Below are 18560 nucleotides of genomic sequence, written 5' to 3' on the forward strand. Positions count from 1 at the left end.
TTTGAAGCTCAATACCCACATCAACCAGAAACCTCCTGAACCCTAGTTCACCTGCCACATCTGAGTCAAGGAGCCAACACAAGTCTCCTGGACAATTCACACCCTCATCAAGTTCAGCATCCCCATCCCAGTCTAATGTACATGCACCAAGGTCAGACCAGCCAGCCAAACCTGGAGCAGCATCACTGACAAGGACTGGAATACTGCTCTCAAAACACACCAACACGACCACAGCTACAACCTCCACAAAGCCTGCAAGAATAGCAACAATTTGATCACCCCCAGTGCTGATCGAAGGTGGTCCCTCAAACACAGCAGTACAACAGGATCTAGATCCCAGACCAGTTGGTACATGGAGGAACACCATTGCAAACAACTGGAGTGCAAATGCAGAATGACCCCGGATAAATCCTCCTTAAAACACTACCACCAATTGATCCGGACCACCAAATGTGCTGTTCTGATGCACCACATCGATACCAGTACAAACAGAAGCAAAGACATTCCCGCCATTGCAAAGGATTTCACCTCACCTACAGCTGCTTCCAGTTCGATCACAACCTCGTAGGACCTCTGCAACAGTCTCTCTCAATTCTTCAGCAACAAAATCACCCCAATTTACAGCATCTTTAACCCACAACCAGACCCAACAGACCTTGCCAAATGCCTCCTGATTGTATCCAAAGAACCACTGCTAACCACAGGGTGTGTCATCATCCCAGAAGAAACCGACGCTTACATGAAGTCCTGATAGGGCATCTGCCCCGTTCATACCTGCTCCAGAGGACTACAAATCTTCAGTGCCATGCTCACACCCATTTTGAATGCCTTCACTTTTTTCATGACATTCCCAGATGCTTACCTTAATGAGCATCAAGGACCACATAGAGCTCCCGCATGCTCCGTGGCTGAGCGTTCACATCCGTAGGCGGGGCAGTAGCTGATTCTCGGATGCCTCATCGGCAGTAACATGGACGCGGACACGGGAGTTTAAAAGTGCTGCTACGCGTGCTGGGCAAAAACAAAAAAAGCCATGCCGGTGCTGGCTTTTCTTCGAGATGAATGCTGCCGCAGGGATATGTTCCTGGCACTGGTGCTGATTGAAGGCTTAAAGCTAAAGGCTGATCACGGATGATGACAGGGCGAAAAAATGAATTTGCCTTTTCCCTATCCTTCTCGGTTTGAACAGAGGGAAATGACGCTGTGATTGTGATTGTGATTGTGACTTGAAGCGGTCAAGGAAAAGGATCTAACCACCTTCCGTATGGCCGCATGCGAGGACCTGCAATAACCTGCAGCCTAAGGAAATCTCTCAAAGGGCTCAAGGTTCAACACTAGCATTTGTCTGGCAGCAGCTTCCAGTGACTAGATTATATTCCCCTACCTGTGCAACGGTTTCCGTGAGTCTTTGATTAAAGGGGGCTTACTTTCTCTCATCTTACTCTTTCTCAAGACGCTTATTCCAAGTGCCCAGTGCTTAGTGTCCATGCTCTGTCATACTTATACATAATTAATACATAGCAGAACAGAGAGAGAAAACCCCCATAGTTGGCTGGGTTGGGGTCGGGTAGGACTTATATAACATCATCCTAACTGGTTCTGCTACAACAAAAGGAGGTTTAGCGGAGTACAGGGGGCCAAGAATCAGAAACAAATATTAGGGGGGCTAGGCAGCTCAGAGGGGGAGCTCTGGGCTCCCCTTTGAGAAGAGGAAGTTAAGGTGGCAGCAGAAGCAGTTCGGCTACTGCGGATGTGGCTTGCGGCCAGCTTGTACTAACTCCTGCACTCCCCCCTCACTAAAAAGACACGATAAGCTACGACAAGTAGCAGCAACACGTAGCAACGTGCACTTAATGAAGCGCATATCAAGAGATCCCACAGAAGAAAAAAAAAGAATTACATGGAGGAAGAAATCTTATTCAAAACAAAATATCATGGGAACCGAATCTCGCTCCTCAAATCACTCAACTCCTTCTCCATCCCCATCTCCTTCTCCATCTCCTAATAGAGCCAGGCACCGAGCCCTGCAGGTTACAAAGATCAAAATGGATCTTGTAAAGAGTATCAGCAAGGACATCCCGCTTCCAGTGGAAGTGACACCCACAGTAGGAGCTGATCCCAGCACAGTGCATATAGATCTGCAGGCTCCGGGTCACCTGGACAAGTAGCAGGACATGCTTTAGGGAATAGGAAAATCAACACACCCTCTCTTTTTTGTGGGAGGGTCAAGAGGGGCGTCCAAACCTAATCTCCTAATACCAGTTCCCCCACACTTGATATCCACTGGAGATGCTTCCTAAGATAGAAGATGGTAATAGAACAAGTCCCCCTGACAATCAAACACTGGCTGGTGCATTAGAATCAACATATGCCAGAGGGAGAAGCAACAGCAACGTCTGCACATTCTTTGCCATACGCTACTATCGAAACCACGATAAATCAGATCCTACACGAGCTACGTGATATGAAGCTCTCTCAGGAATTGGCTCACCAGAAGACTAATGAACAATTGCGTTAGCTCAATGAAAATTTTCATCAACCCTCAACTCGTCTGACACAGGCTGAACAGAAGGTATCCTCATTAGAGTTAAAATACAATGATCACTGGAGCAATCTGATCAAATTGTAAACAGAACTCAAAGATCTGCAGCTTAAACTAGACGATATGAAAAACCGAGCCCGACGCATAAATTTAAGGTTCATCGGCATACCCAAAGATTGGGAAGCGGGCAAATGGCTGGTCCAGTTTATAAATGAACTGATACGTAAGGTAGTTCTTCCTGAAAGCACAAAAGATATGGGGCACTTGACTATCACCAGGGCCCATCGTGTACCAGGAATTCGTCCTTCAAACCCTACATTTCCAAGAACAATTTTGGTTAACTCCGGTGACTGCAGAATCAAAGAACAAATCTTATCGCAAGCATTCCTAAAAGAATCGTTCACTTCCCCTGAGAACTTTACTTTCAGAATCTACTCAGACATGCCTATTCTAGTAGCGCGAAGGCGCAAAGATTTTGTAGGAATGATTGACAAATTCAAGCACTATAATGCACCGGCTGGGGAACAAGGGTCTATGGCTGGCAAAGTCCTGACTTGAAGGGAGGTCAAAGGGAGAGGGGCACTTCAGGATGGGTGGAGGGAAAATTGAAAATAAACAATCACAGACCTAATCAAGAGTAATTTTCACACCTGTAGGGCTGGAAGCAATAGAACCTACAACAGGAATAGAATAAGATACATAACGTATTCATTAGATGGAAGGCGGGAAATAATAACAGATTTGAATGGTTGAGCAACAGGTGTTTCATATTGTTTCGTTTAATTTAAATGGGGGTAATAACTCAACAAAGTTAAGAGCCTTAGTTCAATGGCTAATGGCAAACCAACCTCATGTGATCCTACTTCACGAGACGCATTTCTTAAAAAGTATGAAGCCACCCGGTGAAAGTGCGCTTTACAAATGCCCATTAACATTAACATTACCCAAATGGCCAAAATGTATAAAGCAGACTTTTTGGCCTCAGCAGTTGCTGCTATTAGGGGGGTCGCAATTCTTATCACCTGTCACTATCAAGGGGAAGCCCTTCAGGTTATGAGCGATCCCCTGGCTAGATAGTTGATGGGGAATCTGAAACTGGGGGAGCAAATTTTCCACTTAATCAGCTATTACGGCCCTATACACGATGAAACTCTTGCACTGGAAAAAATGGCTGATCTATTACTCCCTCTACAAGGAGTTATTGTCAATCGGAGGGGATTTTAATTTTATTCAGAATTTGGGATTAGATTCCTCTCGAAAAAACAAATCCCCAAATAAACCATTAACTGCTAGGTACCTGAATAGTATGATTCGGGACTTTGCGCTAGTAGAACAATGGAGGGCTCATCAACCCACCAGCAAGGACTTCACTTGCGTTTCAAAAAAATATAACACAGCTTCCAGAAAACACTTCTTTCTAATTTCCCACCACTGCAAAAAAGGGGTGTCTTGGATTATTTCTTATCCCTTTTCTGACCATTCGGTTCCAGTAGTAGAGATTAAGGCAAAAGCCGGTTTAAGGGAGCGACCCAGGTGGACATTAGACAAAACCCTACTAACGGAAGTGGGCTGGATCAAAAAAATCAAGACACTACTTATTGCATTTGCCATTAGAAATATGGGATCTGCCACACCCTTGCGGTATGGGACTCCTGTAAGGCTTTTATCAGAGGGGAGGCAATTTCATGCAAAGCCAGAATTATCAAAGAGAAAAAAGAACTAGCTAGTCATCTTCAACATAATTTTGATCAGGCAAGTCGAATTAATTTTTCATCCCACTTGGAAATAACTGCACTCAAATTAAAGCAGGCCTGACAATATATTATAAACTTTTATGAACACCAGAAAGTAATAAATCAAAAAACTTGCTTTCAAAATTGGCATGAGGAAAGTGAACATGCAGGCAAATTGCTGACATGGGCTGTAAAAAAGAAATCAATAAGGTCTTTTTATCACACTATGAAAACTATATACAGCCTCAACACCTACACCACTAGAGGAAATTAATACATTTTTTAATACAACTATGTTACTATATTTAATTTCCTTGCAGAAAGACCAGTTGGTAGCACCAATTCCAGAGATGTAGATTCTGTGGAAGTAAAAAATACACCTAGCGTCAAAACCTGTGGAATCAATGAAATAATACCCATTGAATTCTATAACATTTTCTTGCCACAGTTAAACAATTTATTGCTTTTTTAAATAATGCAATCTTGAAAGGTTGCCACATCCCAAAGACATTTGCCAAAGCAGTTGAAGTTCGTTTTTTAAAGAAGGGGAAGTCACCGGATATACCCGGATCTTATTGGCCCATTAGTCTATTAAATAACGATTGTACATTTCTTACGAAAATAATGGCAATGAGAATTACTTTAGTTCCCCCAAAGTCTGGTTCATGAGGATCAATGTGGCTTTTTACCAGAAAGATGTCTCACCAACAATACAAATTTCTTAACTCAGGCCATCAATTTCTTTTCAAATAGTAACACAAAAGCGGCAATCATTATGGTTGATGCAGAAAAAGCCTTTGATCTGGTAAACTGGAATATTCTCTTTATGGTACTGAAGAAATTCAGTTTTCCACTAGTCATAGTGGACCTACTCAAGAAATGATATGGTAAAGCCCAGGCAAAAATAGTAATCAATTCATACACTGCTGGCACAGTTCAGATCCAGAGGGGAACCCGGCAAGGTTGTCGGATGTACCCGGTTTTATTTGCCCTGTATATCGAGCCATTAGCGAAACTGATAAGCCAAAACCCCTAATCAAGTCACCAATAATAGGAGTTAATAGAAGTTATTCATGGATGATCTAATCCTTTATCTCGAGATCTTATTATTCAATTGCCACACCAGATCCTACCTCAGGCCCTTCAGACCCTGGTGGCAAAAAAGAATCCTGTTCGATACTTAGGAATCTGGGTCTCACATGATTTTACACAGTTGCTCGCACTTAATTATATCACAACGCTTAATAAAGTTAGAAAGATCTTAAACAGCTGGCATAATTTACCTCTATCTATAATTGGCGGAGCTGCATTGATAAGAATTATGGTACTTCCATTATTTATTTTTATTTTCTCAAATGTTCTTTTCAAGATTCCACATACTTATTTTATAGAAATAGATCAATTAGTACAGAAATGTATTTGTGCAGGGAAGAAACCACGGACCAATTTAACAACACTGCAATTGAGCCCGTAAGAAGGGGGTTTAGGGCTTCCTCATATTCAAAAATACTTTCAAGCCACCATCTTGGACTGGTGTGGACGTGCAATATCATCACACTACTATGGGCCCAATTGCGACCTTCATCAAATGTTATTTGGAAAAAAATATAGATCTAAAATCTTTTATTAAAATCTCCAGGTTACCCAAACGCTACACATTCAAGACTCCCTGCACAATCCATGCTAGACTTAATCAATTAAAGGAAGAGGATCAATTTACACCTTAACACTCAGAAATTAAACTAAGACACGGCAGGGAACTTGGAGTTGCAATTGATACACAGACACTGAAAACCTGGGAAAGGCTGGGAATTCATCAAATAAAATATTTAGTCATTAAAGGAGAGATGAAGTCTTGGGCACAAATTAGACAAGATAAAATAGAAGAAGTCTCAACCCTAGTATTTTCTTATCTTCAAAGCTTGAGTGTAGTTAAGCAGTTACAGCTCCATGAGGCTTCACTTCCCCAAGCTGTTACTCATGCATTATACATCAAACAAATGTCGGGAATCGGGAACTGGTATCATATCCTGCAGCAACAAATTTAGTAATCCCGAAAGCCCTTCTACAGGAGACTACAGGGTGTCACATAGAGGCAGGCCAATAGAAGGAATAGAATAAATGGTCCACCAAGGCCATTCACTGGGTGAATTTTAAACGAATGGCTCTCTTTTCCAAATGGCAACTATACTATACTCCCGATAAATTACACAAATGTTCCCAGAAATATCATTGGGTTGTCTTAGATGTAATCATATAAGAGGTGACTGGTTTCATATATGCTTCTCTTGCTCTAAACTGACCGACTATTGGACAAGGGTATTTCAGTCTGTTAGTTGACAACTCAAACATATCGTAGATCCAAATCATATGGTTTTTTTATTTGGGATCTCCAATTCAACTGTAACGGTCCGACATAAACAACTTGCTTTTAATACTTCTCTAATAGCTAGATCCTTGATTTTATAAAATTGGAAATCACGAGAACCACCAAAATGTGCACAATAGTCAGCCAAAGTGAGAAGTACTAAAGAAAGAGAAAAACTCTATTCCCTTAGAATAGGGGCTATCCAGACATTTCTACAAATATGGGGAGCAGAATAAAATTAAAATCTGTAGGCACTGTAACAAGGCAATAAGTGAAGAAACAGATATGGATAACTGGTGGTAGCTATAAGAACCTTTAATATATTATATAGGTCATTACGGTCTTCTTATGGTATTCTATATATTTATACTCGGGTACAGATGCCCACCTCTAACTATTCAAGAACTACATTGCATATTATTATTTACAGTATTGGAATTATGAACTGTCGAAACACTGCTTTTTGTTTTTTTGTTTTTGGGTCTGTGATTTATGTCCCCTCCCACGTCCCCCATAAAGATAGTTAAAAATCTGGGGGTGAAGCTGGATGAAAATCTTTCCATGCAGGCACAGATGCAATCAGTGGCTGGTTCTTGCTTTGGCCTGCTCAAAATGCTGAAACTGTTCCTGCCCCTCTTGTCTATCACCCACTGAAAAACAGTGGTCCAGGCATTAATAATCTCCAGGTTGGACTACGTGAATGTACTCTACCTGGGGCTGCTTGAGTATCTACTGGCAAGACTGCAGGTGACCCAGAACGCTGCAGCAAGAGCAATACTCATGCTCGGCCCCAGAGCCCGTATGTCCATACAGCTGGAATCCTTGCATTGGCTCCCTGTCCACAAAAGGATCCATTCAAGACCATGTTTCGGCTTTTAAGGCTCTCCACGACTTATGGGCTGGGTACATTGCGAAGAGAGTCCAATTTTACCACCCCCACCGTGTACTTAGGTCTGCAGCACTTCAGCTGGCTCGGACCCCCAGATACCTCCGGGCACGTATCGGGGGTCGCTCCTTCCAGGTGCAAGCGGCAAAATTGCTTCATCCTGCTTCAGCGCCGGGACACTCAATTGAGTAGCTGTTAGCTCTATAAATAGCTATTTAAAATAACCTAACATAAGATTGAATAAATAAAGTTGTTAAAAAAAATACACTCCCAGATGCTTGGAAACACTCAACTGTCCTCCCATTGATGAAGAAACCCTTTGCGGACCCTTCAAGGCTCACCAACCACAGACTGATCACAATGCTACCATTCCCAGCCAAGATCTTAGAGAAGATCATTAAGAGACGCCTCACCCAAAATTTTAATGACCATGAACTTATTGGCACCACCCAGTCTGGTTACAGACCCAACCACAACATGGAAAATGCCCTCATTTCTGCCGCAAATGACATCTGTATGACTGGATGGATGAGACACAGCGGACCTCAACCTCCTGGACCTTTCTGCTGCATTTGCCATGGTCTTCCACCCAATTTTTATCCAATACCTACACAACATCGGAATCCAAAGACACGCACTCCAATGAATCTGCTCTTTCATGACTGGAAAGACCCAGTCAGTTAGTCAGGCACCATACACCTTGGACGCCGGCAACCTCATCCGAGGAACTCTGCAAGGACCCTCCCGGAGCTGGACACTCTTCAATGCATACATTATCCCTCTAGCCAGCATCTTCTGCTCTCACAACATCAATATTCATGGATAAGATGCCCAGTACCCGGATCAAGTCCAATGGCTGCATGAATAAAATGGCCTACTGGTCGAAGACCAACAGTCTGAAGCTGAACAGTGACAAGATCGGAATTGTGATCTTCAAGAAGAGCACTTCACCACAGGACTCCACCTGGTGGCCAACAGAACTAGAACCGACATCCACCCCCACCAATCGCGCAAAGAACCTCTGGACCATCAACAACAGCAAACTTGACATGACTGATCAACTCAACGCCGTCACTGCCTCATTCTTCCATTCCTTAATGACTCTGAGGAAGATTTTCAAATCGTTCGTAATCAGCACCAGAAAAACCATCACTCATTCCCTTGTCACAAGCAAGCTGGAAAACGAGAACACCCTCTTTGCCAGGAGCAACAAAAATCTCACCCAAATGCTGCAAACCATTCAGAACTTGGCAGCCAGAATCACTCTCAACCTCCCAAGTTGCACTCATATCACACCACACCTGAAGGAGCTCCACTGGCTTCCCTCACACAAATGAGCACAATTAAAACTCCTCACCCACACTTTCAAGGCACTACATAACACTGGCCCAGCATACCTCAACAATCACATCTGCTTTCATAAATCTTCCAGACACCGCCACTTGTCCAGGCTCTTACTTTTTTGATACAGTTACCGTAAGAAAGTGCAGAGGAAGCTGCTACTTTTGAAGCAGGTTTGGCATTTGGAAGTGGGATTTTTAGGAAAATGGTGTAGATCCAACTGGGGGGAGTACTTTGTTGCATTCCAAATCCTTCATGTCTGTTTGAAGAATAGTAAAAGGATTATATTCTTCCAAAGATGATGAAGGAGGAAAGGTGCTGGATGTGTGACACAGAGGTTTCTTTCTCCCCATAAACAGATAGATAAGCCACGTCAACCAGGACCCCTATAATGTGGAAAGCTAAAGCAACAGTAAAACACAGTCAGGTCTATTGCGATATGAGGGTCTGTGAATACAAAGACAACATTTTAAAAAGAGCAAAAGTTCTACAATGGGCTCCAAAGTTCTGAAGAAAATTAGGCTGGGCACACCTTTCAGTAGACAAAAATAAATGTAAAAGAAAATTTGAGACCATGCCAAGGATGAAAATACCTGAAATGTCTCTGCATCAAGGAGGAGGTTCTAAAAGGGAAAACAGTTACATCAAGCAGAAATCCAGAAGAAAAATATTTAAATTTGCCAAATTTGAATAGTTGTTTTATATGCAAAACAATGCATATCAGACTGCCAGGAAAGTTAAAGCTGCAGGCAAAACAGTAAAGAAGAGGCGCTCCGTTCGGCAGAATTTTTTTTATTTATTCACTTAAAATAGGCTCTGTTTCTCAGTATATGAGTTGGTGTGCGGGTTAATTAGATGGCTAGCTCAGGGACACCCTATGGGTAATCACGCACTATACAAACTAGTAAATAAATAAATTTAGATTTGCTGTAATGAGTAATTTTCGCATTAATAGTTTTGATTGGTTCCCTCTCTGTGGAAACAGTAAGAAATGCTTAGACTATTGAATTCTATGTTTTAATTGTTCATCACCATGTAAAACAGTTGGATTTTAATCCTGACCACCTTTAAAAGCAGTTGCCCCGATGCCCCTCCTGAGACCCTATGCTTATTTTATTTCTGGTCATAGATTTAATTTCTCGAGCAAGCACATTTATTCTCTGCCTGACTGGCACCTTCATTTGGTTCTGCCTTAGAGGATATATTTGCTGACACCTGCTGCTTAAACTTCCCCGACTCCACTTCTGAAACCTTAGCTTAGCATTAGGAAGTCTCCCTTCAATGAACCAGATCTTCATGATTTTGCCTATAGCGATCCTTAAAGACCTTACCAGGTGATTATCAATTACTGACTATAAATTGACTGATTTGAATTTGCAATGTTGCTAATAACACCTAATTATTTGCAATCCTACTACTCTCTGTTGTTACTGTATGTATGTGCTTCACTGTTATTGCAATCATCATTTCGTCATCATCAAATAATTTATTAGGGGTTTTCAACGACAGAAGTACATAAACAAAAATACAGTACATAAATAAAACAAAAAAACACACAAACTCAATTCAGAACACGGCGCTTTGTCATGCCATAAAATACGTACAGAAATCCATCAGAATGTACCTTTAAATTGCAAAATATCAGTGTCAGAAACCCCATTAGAACTTGCCAATAAGTACTTTATAATTAGTTAAAATTGGTATTAAAAAGAGATATAGCTAAAATACATCAAAGAAAAGACACTAAAGATAAGACTCATATAACAAATACATAGATACATAGGTGCTGGGAGACTGAGACAAAGAGGGGGCACAGAGAACTAATGGAGAGAATTCCGTATTGGGGAGCCATGTGACAACCTCCAGTTGGTGGCATCCAAATGGCTTACTCAGAGGGATGATCCATGTTTTTCTTGGACGGGTATAACCAGGACAGAAGAAAATAAAATGCACTAGTGATTCCTTTGATTGTTGGCAAGCTGGACATACAGTGCTTATTGGAGTTGGGCAGTTCCACTTTGCTAGTAAAGATATTAATAGCAAAGTGCCATTGCAGGATGGGAAAGGGACTTTGCAGCTATTGGGTTAATAACATCAAAGAAGGGCTCAAATTGAAAATCATGTTGAAAATTTAGAAACGGGGAGGTATGCAACCCCTTGGACACATTCTGAAATTCAGTGGAATAAACATGGTCCCAGAATGAATCCTTAAATGTAGTCTCCTAAACCAATGAGTACTTGCCACTATTGGGTGTAAGACAGACACTTAATTTTCCTACAACTGTTCACTGATATGGCGTCCTCCAAGGCTCCACGATAATTGTCCAGGTCTGCAGATTATTTCAACCTTCTCCAATAAAGTAGCGTCCTCAATTGAACCTTATGTGTCATTGAATTGAGACCCATATCTCATCTTAATGGTATTAGCGATGTATTATTAGGGAGGTTAGTTAGTGCTCTCAAGAATGTATTCTCCTCTACCCCAAGTTTTGTCAGAGTTGAAGTGCCCCACGCTTCGGCCCCGTACAGGGCATCACCCTCGGCTTTAGCTCTGTACACCTTGAGTGTGGTAGACATACACCTAGTACGGGATATCCTATAGTGTCTTAGAATTGCAGCAGACTGCTGAATTAAACTTAAGCTGCTCGTCTCAACCTATATTGACCTGTAATTGATTTGTTGATGTTAAGTCTCAATTTGAGACAAAGATCTATCTACTCAAGTACAGCTGAGATTCAAAATTTGCACCAACTATTTGCATGGTGCAAACCCTGTCCTTTTGCTCTATCATCCTCACTTCTTGCATTTCGCAAAAACTGAAGACCTGGCTTTTTGAGTAGTCCCACTAGGGCATGGGTTTGGCTAGTGTCACACCTGCTCAGTGCAAAGATACCCTCACGGGCGATAGCCCGCTCTACAAATCTGCACAATATAGCATAACAATATAAGCTTCATAAACTGAGAATGGCCACAATCCTCAAAGTTGTCAGGAGTGGGATATTCTTCACCACACATGACTAACCTGTTATATGCAAAATATTCTATTCAAGCTTTTTCTTGTACAGCCACTCCCCTCTGGAATTCTTTGCTTACTGCAATTTGTCTAACTTACTACATTATGTTTTTCGAAATTCTCATAAAACATTTTTTTTAATTAACCTTTACTGCTTTATGTTAATCCCTGTTTTAATGAAGATTATTTTTAATTTACATGATTTAATCTTTGCTTGTTTTTTATTGTATTTTGTGCTGTTTTCTGCTTGTTTAATTTTAATTTCAAAACTGTAACTTTTCTGTTTAATTGTTATTATTTTCAATGCTTATAACGTCTAAAATTCACAGATACAAACCATTACTTTCTTATACATGCATTTACAGAGCAACTCACTGTAAGAGGTTGGCTGAGCAGGGGAACCACCATAATTTAGCAGTGTATGCCTCAATGCTGCTTCCCATTTATGATTTGCTCTGACTTCAGGTACTTAAGGGCTGAGTGAATATTCAGAGTTCAGCATTCAACGTTGGCCAATGGCCTGCATCATATGGAATACCAGGTAAAAACTGTTTTCAAAGGATGTTGATTACTTTTTATATGAAAATCTCATTAAGTTATAGATTGGCTGGTGCGAGTGGGTCGTACCATTATTCTACACTGGTCTCTTCTGTCAATATTTTCTTACTTAAAGCATGGCTGTACTGTCTAGTATTCTCCCAACCACATAGTATTACCCCAAGCTCAAGGCACTATAATCTGCATGTTGTCACAGAGGTACAAAAATACAGTGGGAATTCTTCCATATGGCACTATTGTTACTGCTTAGTTTTATTGCCACTAGGAAGATTTTTGGGGTTCTGAGTCAAACACCAAACGGTCACTTGTGTTTGCAGAATTGGAGGTTTCATTGAGCATTTTTATTTTCCTTAATCTAAAATTGCACTCACTTTCTGAATTACCTACACTGAGGATTTACTTGTACGTTTTCTCAGAGTGTTTCGCAAGGGGCGGAATTTTACCTGCCCTGCAGCCTAATTGTGTCTCCTTCGCTTTATCCCCCAATGCACTGAAGCCCTCACTCACAGCATAAATGACCGCATCGTAAAAGGGCAGGCTGTGAAAATGTGAAGTGCTGGCCGCAGCCACCGTGGAGAATGATAGCTCCCTGGTGGCTGGCCTTTCGATCCGATACCCCGGCTCTCCTGCACATCAGAATCTAAAACAACCCGTAATTCTGTCGGACTGAACAACTTGCCGCGGTTAGGTAGCATATTTATCCGTTCGAGGAGGGTAGGAGAGGACAAGCTGGATAAATGTACCGTCATGTAAATTGTCACAATGAAGCACAACTGTGCTTTACCGCGTAGCCACAGTTTCTTGCATTGCACAGTAATGGGGAGAGACCACAACCTGTACTGTATGACCATAAAAGGAAGCCATTCTTGAGAGGAAATACGTAGTAAAATCCCTCGGGGTCTTTGTCTGCTGCTGTCAGGTTCTTTCTAATGATGTGTGATAGCGTATTGCCATACCTCCCACCATAAAATAAACAAAAAAAAGGTGCAATGAGCTGACATGACACAAAACGAGGTGGAGGGGTGGCCGCTGGAGCGGCACAGCATCCAGGGGTACATGGAGGGGGTGGGTGAAGATCACCTCAGCGTCAATGACATGAACTGGAGGACAGCTGTGTACCAGTAAACAGCTTGTCAATCAGTAAGGATAACACACACCGTAGGGACTTGCTAAGGCCTTTGTAAGTTGTGCTGCTGTGATGGATCGGCAAGACATGTTATCACAGTGGGAAGCGAAGACTTTCTGGGGCTAGGGACTTTTGCGGGCCTCTCTTTGGTTTCTGATATCACAGTTAACAAGAAATGTAACATGCAATCTGGGAAAATAAAACATTGTGGGCCATATTACCAAGGTAAAGTATCGACGCTTTTTCGGCGAATTGTGCCGAGAAAGCGGCGATACTTCTAGTGCCCTATTAACGAGGGAATGCTAACGCCTGCCTCAAGCCCACTTTGCATGTCAGCGAGAAACATCGCTAATGACATGCAAAGTGGGCATTCCCACGTCCAACCACATGTAAAATGTGGTTGGAGGTGGTAACACCCTATTACCAAGGCAGGCATTGGGAGAAGGAGACCTGCGATAAACTCGTTTATCGCAGGTCTCCCAACGCCTGTGTGGATCATAAAGCTGAATCCACCCCCCCATATTATCAAGGCACACATTAGCGCGTGACAACAACGCTTGTTTTCACGCGCTAATGTTCCCTATCGCCGGCTATCGCCGGATTTAATATCGCCTATGTGTTGCTCGTTGATAATGACGCGCTAACATGGCGATAAAATCCGGCGATAGCCGGCGATAGGGAAATGTGCGATGTGCGTTTTTAACGCACATCTTGGTAATATGGCCCTTTATTTGAGGCCACATAGTGGTGTTGTCACGTTAGCTCAGTCAAGAAGGAACCGGTCAGGCCTTCATCTTTCCATGCCTGCCGTGGTAGATGTTTGTAAATAATAAAAGTAAATAATAAAAGTTATTTACAAACATCTACCACCACGGAGCTCGGGGCAAAGAGGCCTGCTTGCCCTCCCCTTGGGACAGTCTCTGCCTCTTCTCTATAACCTATGCATGATGTCATGATGCATAAGCCTGCTAATGCCTCCTCATCGCCTTCTGTGAGCGGTAGCACAAACCAGTCTATACATTGGAAAATATAGAAGCTTGGCGCAAACAGGGAAAACTGCGTAGACGACATGGAAAAGTATTTGAAGGGGATTGTTTCTTTTCCTGAGCTAACAGTATATAATCAGAAAATGTCATCTCATCCAACGTCATTTCATTAAATTAAAGCCAACTTTCACAGCGCTAAATGTCCCGCTTAATGAGTCCAGCATGAAAGGCTCTTGTTGTCCAAACTCAACAAAACTCTTCAATCAATGTCTGCTCTATTTTACGATATGCACAATGACCAATCAGCATAATTCATACGAATTAAAGCTTATTACCAAGAAGAGAAATTTAAAATGCATAACCATGTTGACAAATTGCCATTATTGGACTGCCAAGATGGTGCAGAGCCGTTGATCTAAATATTTTCCGGCCGTATTATTGCGAACCATACCTTTAATCAGCGTCTGGAAGTCATTGTGGGAGATCTTCTTGGCCTGCAAGTCAATCTTCAGGGCCATGAGCAGAGTGAAGAGGAACTTGTGATCCTCATATAGCCCTCGCGCGGTGTACCTGAAGACTTCGAAGGTGAGATATTCTATGATGTTGGCAATGCGTTTGGAGGTGATCTGGGATTTTGCAGATCTTTCCATGGATATGTCAAAGATGCCCAAGAACTGGCGCAGGGATGTCTGGTACATCACATTTACCAGGCTCATCTCCACGATGAGGAAGTAAAGAATGCTGCCACGAGTAGCAACAGGGCGATACTCCTCGCGGGCAGTATTAATTTTCAATTCGGTCTCTGCTGCAATAGTTAATTTTTCATTAATCTGAAATGAAATCCAAACAAAGTGATGAGAAAAAGAATGCAACCAAAAATGGGTATTATTTACATTTACAATGTGAAGAAGTATCAAACATATATTTCTTGGAGATTTACCCGTACTTTGGTACATTGAACATCTGCAAAAGGTTTAATATTAGATTTTTTTGCACACTCTGTTCCTCTACTTATTTATTTATTTTTTTATTGATTTGTATGGTGCACATTAAAAGAATGATGCATGAAATATACGTGTACACCTACACATTGCAGTGGGTTATGACCAACTATCTAGTTCACAAAAACCTTTGGCATATGCCATATAAAGTATGGCTTATTTAACTGTGAGTGGTGGGTGATTTTTGTTCTTTTTCAAAACATTCTATTGTTTTTGATATGCTTCGTCAACTGCATGCATAGTGTGTCAACATTTATGATTAATAGGATGGATTATTGCTTTCACTTGGGTATTTGAGCCAGCTTTCAGGAAGGTCATCCTGATGTAAATGGAGGGTGGGTACATTTCTCCATAAGGTAAGAGTTTTAGGGCGGCTGCTAGCATTTAATAAAAGTCCTGTCAGAGGAGTACTTTCAGCTGGACATCTTTTATGAAGAAGGATTTTCTATGATGGGGAGACGGAGTAAAGGTGAAGTTAGCCCGATGGAGAATTAACAAACAGATACAATCTCGTGCAAATAAGTAAATATGGCTAAGCAGGGCAAAAAGGAGGAAGTAGTATGATTAATAAGTTTTGCACTTCATACATTTTTTTTACGTTTTGTGGAAGTTTGAAACCAGATCACTTTATTGAGAATGGGCACTGCTATTCCAGTGTTATCAAAATGTATTCCAAATGAGGTTGGGTTTCAAGTTTGCTTCCGTTATCCAGTTCCCCATAGGGTCAATTGGAAACGCAACAGCCGCTCTGCAGGTTGTGTGCATCGCCAGGGTGGCTGAGAGCACTGCTTGCTGCCAGTGAAAGCGAGGCACCCCCAGAGGCAAGAGGGCAGAGCAGAGATTCCGATTAGACTTATGGAGGACTATCCTCCCTCTGGAGAATTCACGATATAAGTTAGATAGAGGAGAAGAGGAGTGATCCTATAAGACAAGAGTCAATGAAGGAGTGGAAGGAGGTGGGAAAGACATGACGGTGCAGGAGGCTCAAGATGGGGGCTTGACGTGGCCCGTACAGAGAACATAGTGTCCGAATTGGGTGTTTGTGGTGGGGTTGAGAAGCTGAAATAGCTTCACGTGACGCAAGGAACAACGAGACAGGGTGTTAAGAGTAGCACATCCACAACATGGGCACGCAGAGGTTTGTACTAGGATAGGACTCAGGAGGCACAAAATGAAACATTAGTGTTCTCTAAGAATTAGTGTAAAGTTATTAATGGGATGGGGAGGCAAAGAGGGCAGAAAATGGTCCCATGAAAGATCAATAGTGCGCTCACAACAGCCATTCAAATTTTACTGTTATTTTTAGTCAAAACAGCTTGACCACTAATGGTGTACCCAGTGGCCATGTTTGAGCACAATTACACCAGCATCATTTGGACCTGCCTCATTCAACTATAGTGCATGGCATACAAGCAGAAACTTATTTCTCCATACTAGTCAACAAGGCATGTGCAAAGATCTGGATCCTATTGGAACCAAGACTACGACTATCTGGTGCTATCTGGTGAGTAATTCAGAAATTAACGTACATCCAGGGACGTACTGGGGAACAAAATGCAGTCCTGGTAAAAATGTGCAAACCAGCCAGCTCCCTTCATCTCCTCGTGCAACCTCTTTCATTCGATCCATCCATTTTTTCCCTCTCTCCTTCTCCGCGTTCTTTCTTCTTCCTCTCTGATCACTTCCCCCTCCCTCAAATCTCTTTCTTTCTCTCTTGAGGCTTTCCTGCGCATGCTCTAACTGATCTCGGGGAGCTTGGAAAAGTGACATAGGCACCAGGAGTAGCCCTGGACTTTCAAAACCGGCATCGTAGGGTTCCATCACACCAGGGAAATTCCAAGCGTATTAAATGGCCTGCCCAGCTCTACCATATCAGAATGCATTTATGTATGCATCTGGGGGTGTCTGTAGACCGCAAATTTAGCAGGGGATAAGCAGACGCTAAATATAATGAAACAATCGCACGGAAAGTTTTAGGATGTTTACACTGAGACAGGGCAAAGGTGGGCGGTTTGTAGGTGGGCATATAAAAAGGAAAGGGTTTGACTCGTGTGAGTTGGTAAATACTGTTTTGGTTTTGTTAACTATATGTTCCTTGAAGGACAGGTCTGCATTGAGGTTAAATCAAAATGGTTTTGCATTTGCTGTCAGCTGGGGCTGAAGCCTTTGAGGTTCCAACATATTCCGCCCTAGTCTTGTAGGAGAAATATTGTCTATGCTGGTTACAATCCAACCTATACACCATTTTCCCTTCATCATTCTGCAAAAACATGATGAGCTCCCCACCATATTAGACCACCAGAAGAATAAGGACAGTCCAGTCCCAAAAGATGTGTGTGCATACAAGCGCAAGCCAATTTGTAAAACCCCTTCCACCCACCACCATTGTCCCACAAAAAGTTGCTGGGCTGAGTCAAGCTTGTGTATTCGGGGCAAAAGGTAGCAAAAGTGCCATCACAAAGTTTGTCACATGCTCAGAAGCCCTGCAGGAAACTGGGTATGGCACCCAATGACTAGGTGCTTGTTTCAGAAGACCAACAGCAGACCGAATCAAGTTGATGGCCTCTACCAGTTGACACAACTCAGGAGATGAGTTTTCCCCATAGGTGTGGCAATTCATGTGTGATCCTCTCTCAAAAAATCCCCACCTTTCTAATCTTTCACAAACATTTGAAACAAGTTTTACACTTTTACTGTAAACAGCTTTCTTTAACAGCTTCATTTTATGTGGGTGTAAGAGACAGGGCGTCTTCACATGGAAAAATGTATACTGTCATTGATTCAAATATCAAAGTGGGAGAGGGGACTAGAAAGCTAGTCCGTATCCCCAGGGTTATTATATGTAATCAAAAGAGGACTAGCCTATTTAGTGTGTGATACAGGACTCAGGACTGTATGGGAAAGGAAGACAGGGAAACTGTTTGGTTTCCTTATGAAGCCCTCACCCACCAACCTAGTTGGTGGCATGTTTCATCATCGGTCCCACTCAGTAACACAGAATGTGTC

At 42.2% G+C, this 18560-nt stretch overlaps 1 protein-coding gene across 1 annotated transcript in view; it reads right to left on the bottom strand.

The window, feature by feature from the left end:
* The window catches only part of LOC144828114 (dynein axonemal heavy chain 5-like), a 1079012-nt gene that overhangs the window by 336976 nt on the left and 723476 nt on the right, over positions 1–18560 (bottom strand). Inside the window, exon 66 of the mRNA XM_078686235.1 lies at positions 15005–15383. Within this exon, the coding sequence (XP_078542361.1) occupies positions 15005–15383 (379 nt within the window). The remainder of the gene's footprint in view (positions 1–15004; positions 15384–18560) is intronic.

This window comes from Lissotriton helveticus, chromosome 4_1 (genome assembly GCF_964261635.1).
Source record: "Lissotriton helveticus chromosome 4_1, aLisHel1.1, whole genome shotgun sequence".
Classification (NCBI taxonomy): domain Eukaryota; kingdom Metazoa; phylum Chordata; class Amphibia; order Caudata; family Salamandridae; genus Lissotriton; species Lissotriton helveticus.